Raw genomic sequence first — 11,325 nt, 5'->3', positions numbered from 1 at the left:
TAACTTTCACCTGAAAGTTGGATTTGCAGGAAGTCGGCAAATTGCTGACAAATGACAGAGAAATGGCGTTCTTTCCCTTGATGTAGAATGACATAGACCTGTTAATGGCGGCCAATCGCTGGAACTCATTGAAGACAGAACTGGCCTGAGTATTGGTAGACCCATAGATTGTCACAGTCCCCTCTGTCACTGTCACCTACCATGCAAATCTGTTATTTACTGAACAACTCAAAATATAAAGTTACAAAACAAAAATTTAAAAGTTACATTGTGAATTTGTTTTTCATAGATAGGTAGAGGTGTACACACTTTGACTGTTGAACCATCCTGGACGTTGGGGAATACTTGTACATTCAGTGGGGAACCGCACGGGAAGGTGTACGCAGTGGGGTTTTGCGTAAGAACAACAGGAGCTGCAATTTATTATGAAGCATTTGTATAAGTCTTCCTCAACTTGAGTTTAAACTCAGATTGTCGCGAAATACAAATATGTTTTGCTTTTACAATTTTTAAAGAAGTGTGGGATATAGAGATATAGACTATTAAAGGGTACCAGATAAAGGAATGCTAAACTACAGAGATGATATGACATACAGAATCCGATGTTTTGTTCGATGCTTTTGTTCTAGTATTGTGTTACCTGTCCTTTAGTGATTGGTTCTGAATTAATCAAACTACAAGTTTTTTTGTATAGAATACCTGTGCATGAAACTTGTTCAATTTCGGATTTCAGGGAGTCGAGGTCATTGAAGTTGTTAAGGAGTTCTACATGGGTACAGGTCGGCTGACTCGCCACACCATTCAGTTCTGTCTGTAAGATTTAAAATAAGGATCTTTTTTCATATAAAATTTATTATCATTCATACAATTTACAAGTATTATAATAATGTACTAGTATGTATAAATTTCAGTAGTATTTTCTGTATAGATACTATCATGAATATTGTTGTAAGAAAAGACTTTCTACAAACCGAATCGACCAGAGGCGTGACGCCGATTGTGTAAATGTTGATCCCGCTGTTCTTGGCGTTCACTGCGGCGGCCAGGGTTTTCAGCTTGTTCTCTGATCTACCGTCAGTGATCAATATGATGACCTGATGATGATAAAATAGAACATACAGTCAACAATATCATAAAATATAGTCAACCCGTAAATTTATCTTAAATTTGTGTTGCTAGCATTGTTTAGGTTCTTTTAAATAGTTGTGAAGTAGATCCTCGAAATTTTATGTTCATTGAAGTGCAATTTTTTAATAAGATCATGGACAACGCGTTTGCGTATCCTCGAAACTGATTCTCATTGAATCCATGAATACTGATACGCACGAATATTTAAATAAAATCAGTAAACTAGTAACGACAATCAAACCTTCACTGAGCCAAGCCGACCGCCGTCAGATATCGGGAAGATGTTGTCCACGGCGTACTGAATCGCTGCATCAGTTTTGGTGCCGCCGCCATTGAAGCGCACAGCCTCCACGGCTTTGTCTGTGGCAGCATTGGAATCGAAGGTATTCAGTTTGAATTCCTCGGTAACAGAAGTACTGCAATAGACAAGAATACTGTAGATAGTAAACAGAAAAAAGTTATAACGAGGCTGGGCGGTCAACAAATAAGCCATCATTAAATTTTTAGATATGATATTTTAAGCTTTAAACTTTTATTTGGTAAAAAAAAAAAATTAAATATTATAATGGCAGACAATTTGAAAATTTGAAAATTTTCTGTATATTTATACAAAGCTCTTTTTCTTCTTAAGGAGAAAAATATAGTCTAAAGCTAATCCCGATCATCCAGCCCTCTTCAGAGAGATTGGATGTCATGCTTTCCGAAGACATAAGAGAGATAACTTTTAAATCCATTGTTCGGTTAATTTAGAAATTCATAAAATGGGAACCACGCAATCTGACACATCGGTTGCATGTTCACTTGAGCGTTTACTTTCGATTTGGTTTGAAAATAATTCTTTTTCCAATTCTCTTTATTTTGAAATAATTTAATTCTGGTTGTAACGCGCTTTCTGATTGGTTAAAAAAATTATTTTATATCGTATAAAGAATGTTGCCTACGTCATAGTAAGACTAACGTCAAAAACGTATCAATACGCCTGACGTTACGTTTGAATTTTGTACAATTTTACGTCATTTTAAAGGTCAAATGACCGTTTTTATCTACAATGAAGAGTAAAAAAATTAAATTATAAGCAATGAATTCAATATTTATTAGTTTTATACGATATAAAATGGTTTGGAACAGTTTACGCTTTTTTATAAACCGCTTCGCGGTTTATAAAGCGTAAACTGCCCCAAACCATTTTATATCGTATAAAACAAATAAATATTGAATTCATTCCTTAAAAAAAAAAACAATACCTGTATTTTATAAGAGCAACTCTAGTTTTGTTAAGACCAATATCAAATTTGCCTAAAACGCTTCTGATGAACATTTTTGTGTCTTCAAAATCCTGGCTTGATAACGAGGCTGAGGAGTCCACAATGAAGGCAATATCAAGATTGTTCTTCTGGGAGCAGCCTGAAGACAGAATTTGAGGTAAAATTATGAACAAAAGCAAATGAGAATGAAAAATTGGAAATGACGATTTTGATGAATTGTGTAAAGATACAAAAGAGTTACCGATTTGTTGCAGAGTGTGTAGATGACGGTGCTTGTGGAGACACATAGGTTTATAAAACTATAACAACAACAACAACAACAAATTCAGCAATTTTGTATCTTACCAGTCTCCAGTTTTTGTGCTCCTTTGTAGAACACATTAACTTCCTGTAATGGTCTGGTCGTGTTTTTCCAGAAGACGGCCTGGTATTCGATGCCGTTCGGAACTCCTCCGGCTCCAGATTGAATTGTAGCGTACATAGCTGCCGCTATACCAGAGAACAGGGGTTTTCTGAGATCTTGCCATGTCACCCTGGACCAGTCTATCCCCATGGTCTTCAGTTGCTGTTTTTCATTGCTAAGAACTCCAGTTTGCTTCGTAAGTAAAAACTGGGCTTCATCAACCTGCAATTATTTTTGTTTACTTGCAAATTTACTTTTGATTGAATCCGGTACAAAACATTGCAATTGGGGTTCCATTCCTCTGCAATATGGAATACTTGCATTCATATGCTTAGTCATAACCGACAAGGTATAGATATACATTTAATAGTTGCTCAGATTTTTTTGTGGTTTAGAACTGCATTTTGTTTGCCGTACGAAACATATTTACGAAATTGTGTAGACCTATTATGTTTTGTGCAAAACAGTCAAGATCAGTTCATGTTGATTTATTTAGTTTGACCTATGCACATTGTAAATGTATTAAATTAAGACTTTGTAGAAGTATACTACTCAATCAATTTTATTTTTAACTAAGATAAACGATATGCTATTTTAGGGAAAAATATCATAAGTAACGAAAAAGATTAATTCCTTTTTTTAATTTCCACAATCGTGTTCATTTGTTTACTTTTAAATCAACATGGTGTGAGTTATATGAGCAAAACATTCTAGAAGAAAGACTGAAAACGTAAACCATTAACGTCAGTATCGTACCTGCCAGATTCCACCATTGTACCCGGGTCTGTACGTATTCAAAGCAAGTCCATCGTTTGTTTCTACATAGGCTAATCTTCTTAGGTACATTCGGTCATTCGGAAAGATACAAGAATTTTTAATAAGGTTAACTACTGCTTCTACCACGGCCGAGCCCTTCTCGCCGGGTGTTCGCGTTTTGTCAGTAAACTGTCCAAAAATTCCTACAACCGTCACACATAGAATTAGAGTCCGCATCCTGTCTCCTTTTACTTTTTTTCCGAATACGGCAGAGAGAAAAAAGTCCTTTTTAAATCAGTGGAACCTGAGCCAAAGCTGATAGATATGACTATAGCTCAGCATTAAATACTCTTGGGGGAGGGTATTAATACCTTATCAATTGTCAAACAAAGGTCTATTACAAAAATTGATAATTTTAATTTCACTAGGCACAACCCAAAAGTAAACAACAACTCCTTGGTCTGCGCCAGAGAAATCCTTTGCAACCACCCCTCTTTTAGGCATTCTGTTCTAGTAGTATACGATCATCTCTATGAAAATGTGTATTTATCTAATCTTCTTTAAGTAAATATTGTATCAAAAATGACTCCAAAACGTCGTTGGTAATCCTAATACCGCTGTTTATGAACAGTTAGATTGTAATGAACTGAAAGTTCTAATGTTTGCAAACCTTCTAATTCGAAGACGAATTTTAATTGAAACACCCGATTTGTCAACTTTTTCCTGTATCATCATTGTAATCATTTATTAAATTGTAGTTAGGAATTTTCATTCCTCTAAAATAGTGTGTGGGTGTCAAATCTTGATAGCAAATTTGTCTGACCCTAACGTTCCTTAATCTTTTAATGCCAGCATGGATACTATATAGGTAAATCGTGCAGTGAACGTTTATCTTTTGATAATTGTAAAAAAAAAAAAAAAATAACGATCTTTTTCATTAATGTCTTTTTATTATTTTGATTTTGTTTACTTCAATATTTTATTTGATTATGGTATCGGCGGAATTGCTAGAACTGTGAAAATTTCAGAACATAAAAATGTACATCATATGATTTATTTTCCAAATACGGAGCTGACAAAAGACACACACGTCTGAGTTGTTTGATTAAAAACTTCACCAGATGGACACGTTCTCATAAAACCATTCCAGTACCCATCACAGTGAATAAATTGTGTCTTGTCAGTTGGGTGAATAAAGTACATATCCCCCTGTGCGTTTTTGCAAGGGTTCGGAACCGTCTTATCAAACACTTGAGTATCCTCGTTGAAAACGAATTCATTGACACAATTCAAAATATTTGGATTAAAGATTTTGTCAGGTGGACAGTGCTCGGTAGTCATCATATTTATACCTGAACAATGATAATATTCATGCTCGTCACAGGCGGGAAAATACAGAAAGTTGTTCATCAGAGCATGGGCCGTGCACGGGTTTTTGTGACAGTTTGAATTGGTTGTGGAATGTGTTGTTGTATGGTGAACAGACGGAGTATGAGCAGGGCTTGTTAATGTTGTCTTTGGTGTTGTAGTGGCAACAGTTTGAGTTGTAGAGGAAGCAACAGTTTTAGTTGTAGAGGGACCAGTATTAGGGGAGGAAGTAGGTTGAGGTGCAGGAATGGTTGTAGTGGAGGATGCAGAGCCTGACCCAGTAGCTACGATTATTGGAGGACCAGTGGTCAAAACTATAATAATAATCGGACTCTTTGGGGTCGTGGTTTTTGTTGAGGGCGCTAGCGACGTGGGTGCCACGATCGGAGTTGTCGAAAGTTGGCTGTTCTTAGCAGTCGTGGTGAGACATTTGGCTTCGCAGAGATTTGTAGACGCGCAATATGTCTCATTATGTGGACATTGAACTACGAGAATCTGGCCCTTAATGTCACACATCAGGAATTTGGTTGGGTCACTTGGGTGTTGGGCGGTCGTGATGTTCCCTACACAAATATTCGAAGTCGTCTGATCTACAAATGTCATGATAACAGAGAAAGTAAAGTCTGTGAGTTCTGTTGGAATAAGATATCATACAAAAGGTTTATTCAATGCTGATTATTTATATATGCTTACTAACGCAGTTTAGTTGAAGTCGGCGGTGTTGTTAGGGTGGATTGGGTGGTTGAAACCGTCGTAGTCGTAATCGTTGTAGTAGTAGTAGTGGTTGCTGGGGTCGAGTTCATTGTAACGTTGGAGCAGTCTTTTTTCACGCCCTTTTCTATGCATATGGTATCAAGCGCTTCAAAAATACAATTTTTTTAATTAATAGCACTGATGTAATTATATGTAAAGTACTGTAATTTAATATCTTTTTTCCTGTGTTTGAACAGCAGGTTTTAGAATTCTTGTAGGATGAGTGTACAAAAATATATGTACATGTCATGTATAAATGATAAAATTGGCAAGCGTTGATGTCAGAAGAATACCATGAAGATCGGTGGAGATACCTACTAACAGACCCCGGTGGTCCAACTTGAACATCCACGGTATAGTTATTCATGCAGAGCAAGCCAAAAACACTCTTTAGACTTATGAAATAGTTGTGGCTGTTGTTATGGAGATAGAGGGTCAACGCTTTTGAACTGTCAACTGTGAAAGCTAAGTCGTTCTTGGCTGTGTTCGGCAGTCCATATAAGTATGACGTATATACCGTTCTTGACCCACCCGCCACTGAAATCTGCAATGCAAAATAACCTCTCTATATAAAACTATGCTAATTTAATGCATTTGAAAATAGTTCTTATTATCAATAATTATGTTAAATGATATACTTAATACCGAGCGCAGCGAGAGGCGGGCGAAGCCCGCCTCGCGAAGCGAGGATTAATGGTAACACGTATATATAAGAAAATCAGTGAAAAATGAAAGTTGAATCAGGGGTACTAAGGCCAAAAAAATTTTCTTCCATCCCTGGGCGCCGCCATATTGGCAGCCATTTTGTTTTTAAAAAGTTAGTTCGATCATTGATTGACTTGCACTTATCGATGTTTATTACCCCTAAATTCGATTAAATAAGTTCCAGTGTTTCAATAGAAGGTAATTTGAATAAAAAGACATTAAAAAGGAAACCAGATAAGTTTCAATAACGCTTCAATTAAGAAACACGACTTGTTCTATGTATGTCTTATCAAAATATCAGATGGAAAATAAAAACATTAACGTCAAGGAACTGATCTTTTTGATACTGAATAAAGTATTCAATTTTATTACATTGGCATTCATATGAATTAAATAGATGAACAATAAAAGAAGAAATTAAAAAAATTCTGAATCACGTAACTCTCTTCGGCTATTTCCGAAGACAAAACTTGAACGTTTTACGTCTGAAATATGACGTCATAATGTAGACTGAGCACGCGACGCTTAGTTTAACTTTGACGAATGATTTGAGTAGGCAACCATGTTGGCGGATCCTACTTTTTGCGTTTTAAATATATTTTATCTGCACTGTGTTAAATCTGCGCTCGGTCAAACGGTCACACCGTTTACATATTAATAATGCAGTTTACTTCAATTATGAAAATAAATTTTGACTCTGCTTGTGTAAATAGATGAAAACGTGATAAACTCTTTAGGATATTTGGTTTGTAAGAAATTAATTAATTAATACTGTTATAGTAAAAGAAATCATACCAAGCAGCTTTAAAGAAATATTAAAACACTTTTTAAAAGTATCCTAAAATGTTTCGAAAATATTGTCGCAATACTAGAACATGATTCATTTTTTGCAGTTTTTGATCCCTTATCTCTTTTCAATTCAAAATTCAAAACAAGGTATAACTTGGCGACACAAACATTATGTACGTTGATAACCAAGTGTGAGCGAGGCTATTACGCAATATTGGCGAGTTATTGGGTAAATTGTGAAAGGTTCAGTTAGGTTCCGGTAATACAGTACATGTGTTATCTGATAAACAAAGGCAGAAATGTTTACAACGTTTTGTTTCTTCTACACCAGGTAGTGGTTGTAAGAAAGCATCTGTGGATTCATAAGGTTGTTAAGCATGTCACGACAAGTTCCTACCTGAACTGTCGTTCCATAAGGACTGTCTGGTATAGAGAGTAGAGTATCTACATTGCATGGGTGGGTGAGCGTTCCAGAGGACACTTTAGCCGGTGCTACATGACATAATAAATTTGTTGATATGCTGAGATAAGAATTCCTTAGAATAAATCTAAAACTATATCAAGGTCTTAGAATGACAATATTTCATTTCATAAATTGAAATTAACTAAGGTTAAAATTATTTACCATGGCAAATAGCCTGATCCATTTCGACGGCAAAATTTTCCAAATCATCAAAACGCTCTAAATAGTTATGATGCACACAGTTAGGCTGGCTACTTATATTTTTAAGGTCGTTTGGACTTAACCCTGGGCCGATGACGTTGGTAAACAACGTGACGTCATGATCGGTAAGAAGAATGGCTTCTTGCTCAGTGGCTTTCCTGTTGTCTGGAAGACTCTTGGTTAAAAGGACCGTCACTTTGGCTGCCCCAATTCTTGCTCCGTTCTTGACGTTAAATACGTCATCTCTCGTTAGTTTTAACGCCACGTCGGTAGCCACAGATCCACCGCTCTGTGTTATTGAATCAATGGCTGATACAACGTCGATTTTATTGGAGTGAGCGTTGAGATGGAAAAGCACATTAGCTTGGCTCCCAAACGTTACAACAGCGACTTGAACCTTTAAGCTTGACACAGTGAGTCCGTTTATGACTCTATTCACGAAATCTTTAAACTGCCTTAGTTCTATAGGTTTGACGTTTGATGACGTTTCCACCACGAATGCAAGGTCTACTTGTGATGGGATGCTACAACCTGTGGATACAAGAGAATGCTTTGTATTGAGATTTGAGAATAATGTTCTTGAGTTTTTTTAACATGTAACATATTCCTTTCTAGATCAAGCAACACAAGGTGCTTTATTTGATAATTATTCAATTATTTTACTAATTGTACTTTAGATTATATACTGACTGCAGAAATATGTCGAGCAAGGCGAAACAAAGCCTATCCTTCTATGTACTTTAATAACCCAGCATATTTCCATTCATAGTCAGTAACAAACCTATAATAGTGTTTTGTTTTGCACAAGGTTCAGACTTTTATATATATATCACAATTTGCAGAAAAAAATACTGAAAAATCAGCTACCATGGCGTGCCTTCAATTGCTCTTTATCGACTACAGACGACAACAGCACAACGTGTTTTATCACATGACGTTGTGTCATTTTATACCGAGTACAACAAATATACACCACCTTCTGGCATGGCCTGCATCGCTGTAAGAAAATTCTGCTCATTTCCATTTGTCCGAAAATGTGTTTTCCAAAACTTGGCCTGGTCGGGTTTGGAAAGCGGTATAGAGTCGTTAGTTTTCGTTCTGAGGTAAATCGCTGCTGCCAGGCCAGAGTATAAAGGTCTGTTTAAGTCTTTCCAGTTTATTCCATTCCATAGAACGAAAAGCTTCTTGAAGACTTCGTCTTGAATTTTCTTTAATTCTGGTGTCCCTGCTTTGGTCAAATTAAACATTTCCTCATCGACCTAAAATATACATGCATTGTATATGTATATACATGTATTTGTATTTTATATAATATTATATTTAATTTTTTATTTTTATTTTTTTTTTGGGGGGGGGGGGAGGGGGGTATATATGTAAAACGCAATTCTTGAATTCAATGATTTTAAAGTTATACAGTTTGGATTTTTTGAAATATGAACAACCCCTGAAACGAAATATTTGTTCGCTCTTAAAATTTAATTCATAATATATATCCAACTTGTTTACATTCTTATCTACGTAATAGTTGATGTTCGGTTCTTATTAGGCTATGTTTATAACACATAATAGTAAAGGATGGTATTTCACGTGATTCATGTCCTACAGTTTGGGGTTTTTGAAATATGAACAACCCCTGAAACAAAATATTTGTTCGCTCCTAAAATTTAATTCATAATATATGTCCAACTTGTTTACATTCTTATATACGTAATAGTGAATGTTCGGTTCTTAATAGGCTATGTTTATAACACATAATAGTAAAGGATGGTATTTCACGTGACTCATGTCCTATTTTCCATTTTTACAGTATCATCCCTCCAACGCAATTACACTTAACTTAAATTTATTGTATTGGTTACCTGCCATATCCCACCGTGATCACCTGGAATTCTTGCAAGCCCGTCATTGGTTTCAAAGGCTGAGATTCGCTCCAATAGTAGATGGTCCTTAATAAGACAGGCATCACGAAGAAGTTGTATGGTTGATTCCACAACCAGAGGCCCGTACGAATCCGCTACTCTTGTCAAGTCCGTTTGAGCTCTTGCAGAAAATTGCCAAAGACCGCACAAGATGCATAAATATAAGACATAACGCATGGTTTCTCGTCCAGATTTAATATTATAATACTGTAAGAATTACAGACACTCCGATCTCTGTGATAATGGTAGACATTACGTGGGTGCGTTTTGACCTTAACTTGACATTGCACGAATAAGTGCAGCCTGTTATATTGAAATAAAAGAAGTTTTGCCCTAATTTAAGCAAGGAATAGTGCATTAATTGTGAAAAATTATTTGATTTTCAAGTCAAACATGGTCTGGAAAAGAATTATCGGATTTTATAATACTAATATGACATGAATTGCTTGGTATTGTAATTTTGTGACATGATAAGGTAAGAAAGTGTCGCCCACAGTCACAAATACATGGCTATCATTTATACATCATACAGAGTATACATGTATATATGATACGGTCTTTTCAACCGTTTTCACTTGAAAATGGTTTAGTACTACATATACATATGTATTTATTTAGTATAAAGTATGTTCATAGCGCGGAGGGTCGTATATATATTTGTTGCAGTTAGAGTAATTTGCCCTTGATGTAATTATAAGAATAAATTGCAGAATTAAATTATGAAATGAAATTTCTGCACCTCTTCGTTATATTTTTTTTCCCTGGTGGAGTGGGATGGGGGGTTAGGAACAGTATTCAATAAAACATAGAGCTATTAAAGTAGTATGGGGCACCTCCATATTGCATTGGTTTCGGAACCGAGGAGGGGGTCTAGGGGGGCTTAGCCCCCTCCCTCTTCCCTTTTTTGTAAAGTTAGACCTAACCATCAGGCACATATAGGATTGGGGAGGGGCCAGCCCCCTTTTTTTCTCGCAGCAAACATAATTATTCCTAAATTTACAGAAAAAATTGAAGTATCAGAAGCTGCACACCCCCCTCCCCCATTTTCTAATTCGGTAGAATGTAAGGATTTGAAATGAAAACAAGGATATATTAATAGTTATAGTCACATATACATGTCGTTGGAGCCCCCCCCCCCCTCCAACTGATTAGGAATTTCATTCGAAATTTTTTTTTGGCAGGAAGATTTCTTTTTTTGAGTTATAGGTAGGATTTTCATGATTTCGGGAATTTAGTTTTTTTATTTTTTTTTTTTTGGCTTGTCAAGATAGATTCTGATGATTAGTCTACCTTTGCTTCCGACGCCACTGTATTTTAATGACCCCTCCCCGACAACCCTTTAGATCAGCACCAATCTCTCACCAGAGGGCGTATTACGCTGCGCTACAACACTATTAAAATAAAAATGATTTTCATAGGTAAATCACGTTAACAAACAAAGAACTATTTCTCGGAGTAATACTCCATTACCAATGTTTTCGTGGCACTACTCTTTGGACGTTAACAGAGGTATAAGAGGAGCGAAGCAGGAACGATAACTCTGGGTAGAGATTGGATCAGCACATGAAGATGATA

The 11,325-nt window shown here is 36.1% G+C and overlaps 2 protein-coding genes across 3 annotated transcripts in view; both read right to left on the bottom strand.

Annotated features, from left to right (window-relative positions):
* Positions 1-3,880, bottom strand: part of LOC105327928 (uncharacterized) — a 5,367-nt gene extending 1,487 nt beyond the window's left edge. Inside the window, exons 1-8 of the mRNA XM_011428607.4 lie at positions 3,553-3,880; positions 2,739-3,018; positions 2,373-2,532; positions 1,370-1,544; positions 972-1,094; positions 700-811; positions 310-413; positions 1-196 (exon numbers count right to left, since the gene is read on the bottom strand). The exon at positions 1-196 is cut by the window's left edge and continues 24 nt beyond it. Of these exons, the coding sequence (XP_011426909.3) occupies positions 1-196; positions 310-413; positions 700-811; positions 972-1,094; positions 1,370-1,544; positions 2,373-2,532; positions 2,739-3,018; positions 3,553-3,789 (1,387 nt within the window). The 5' untranslated portion in view covers positions 3,790-3,880. The remainder of the gene's footprint in view (positions 197-309; positions 414-699; positions 812-971; positions 1,095-1,369; positions 1,545-2,372; positions 2,533-2,738; positions 3,019-3,552) is intronic.
* Positions 3,881-4,590: 710 nt separating this feature from the next.
* LOC105327929 (von Willebrand factor A domain-containing protein 2) lies at positions 4,591-10,838 on the bottom strand. Of its 2 annotated transcripts, none has more exons than XM_011428608.4 (7): positions 9,691-10,803; positions 8,808-9,090; positions 7,793-8,362; positions 7,565-7,659; positions 5,992-6,217; positions 5,618-5,779; positions 4,591-5,510 (listed from the first exon to the last, which is right to left on the bottom strand). In XM_011428608.4, exons 1-7 carry the CDS (start codon positions 9,925-9,927, stop codon positions 4,606-4,608), a joined length of 2,478 nt encoding a protein of 825 aa, XP_011426910.3. In that variant the 5' UTR covers positions 9,928-10,803; the 3' UTR covers positions 4,591-4,605. The 2 variants fall into 2 exon arrangements, with proteins under 2 accessions (XP_011426910.3, XP_034304004.2); XM_034448113.2 differs by having other exon boundaries at positions 5,373-5,510; positions 5,614-5,779; positions 9,691-10,838.
* Between the last annotated feature and the right edge of the window lie 487 nt (positions 10,839-11,325).

Source organism: Magallana gigas, chromosome 2 (genome assembly GCF_963853765.1).
Source record: "Magallana gigas chromosome 2, xbMagGiga1.1, whole genome shotgun sequence".
Taxonomy (NCBI): Eukaryota; Metazoa; Mollusca; class Bivalvia; order Ostreida; family Ostreidae; genus Magallana; species Magallana gigas.
Note: the sequence above shows the minus strand (reverse complement) of the source record. Positions and strands in the feature narration are given on the sequence as shown.

What these genes read in the sequence shown, in the direction of transcription:
- LOC105327929 (XM_011428608.4), bottom strand. Translation starts at nt 9,927, where the DNA reads ATGCGTTATGTCTTATATTTATGCATCTTGTGCGGTCTTTGGCAATTT. An exon ending in ATCACGGTGGGATATGGCAG is followed by an intron (nt 9,091 to 9,690) that starts GTAACCAATACA and finishes TGTATATTTTAG; the next exon opens with GTCGATGAGGAAATGTTTAA. An exon ending in CTTATGGAACGACAGTTCAG is followed by an intron (nt 6,218 to 7,564) that starts GTAGGAACTTGT and finishes TTTGCATTGCAG; the next exon opens with ATTTCAGTGGCGGGTGGGTC.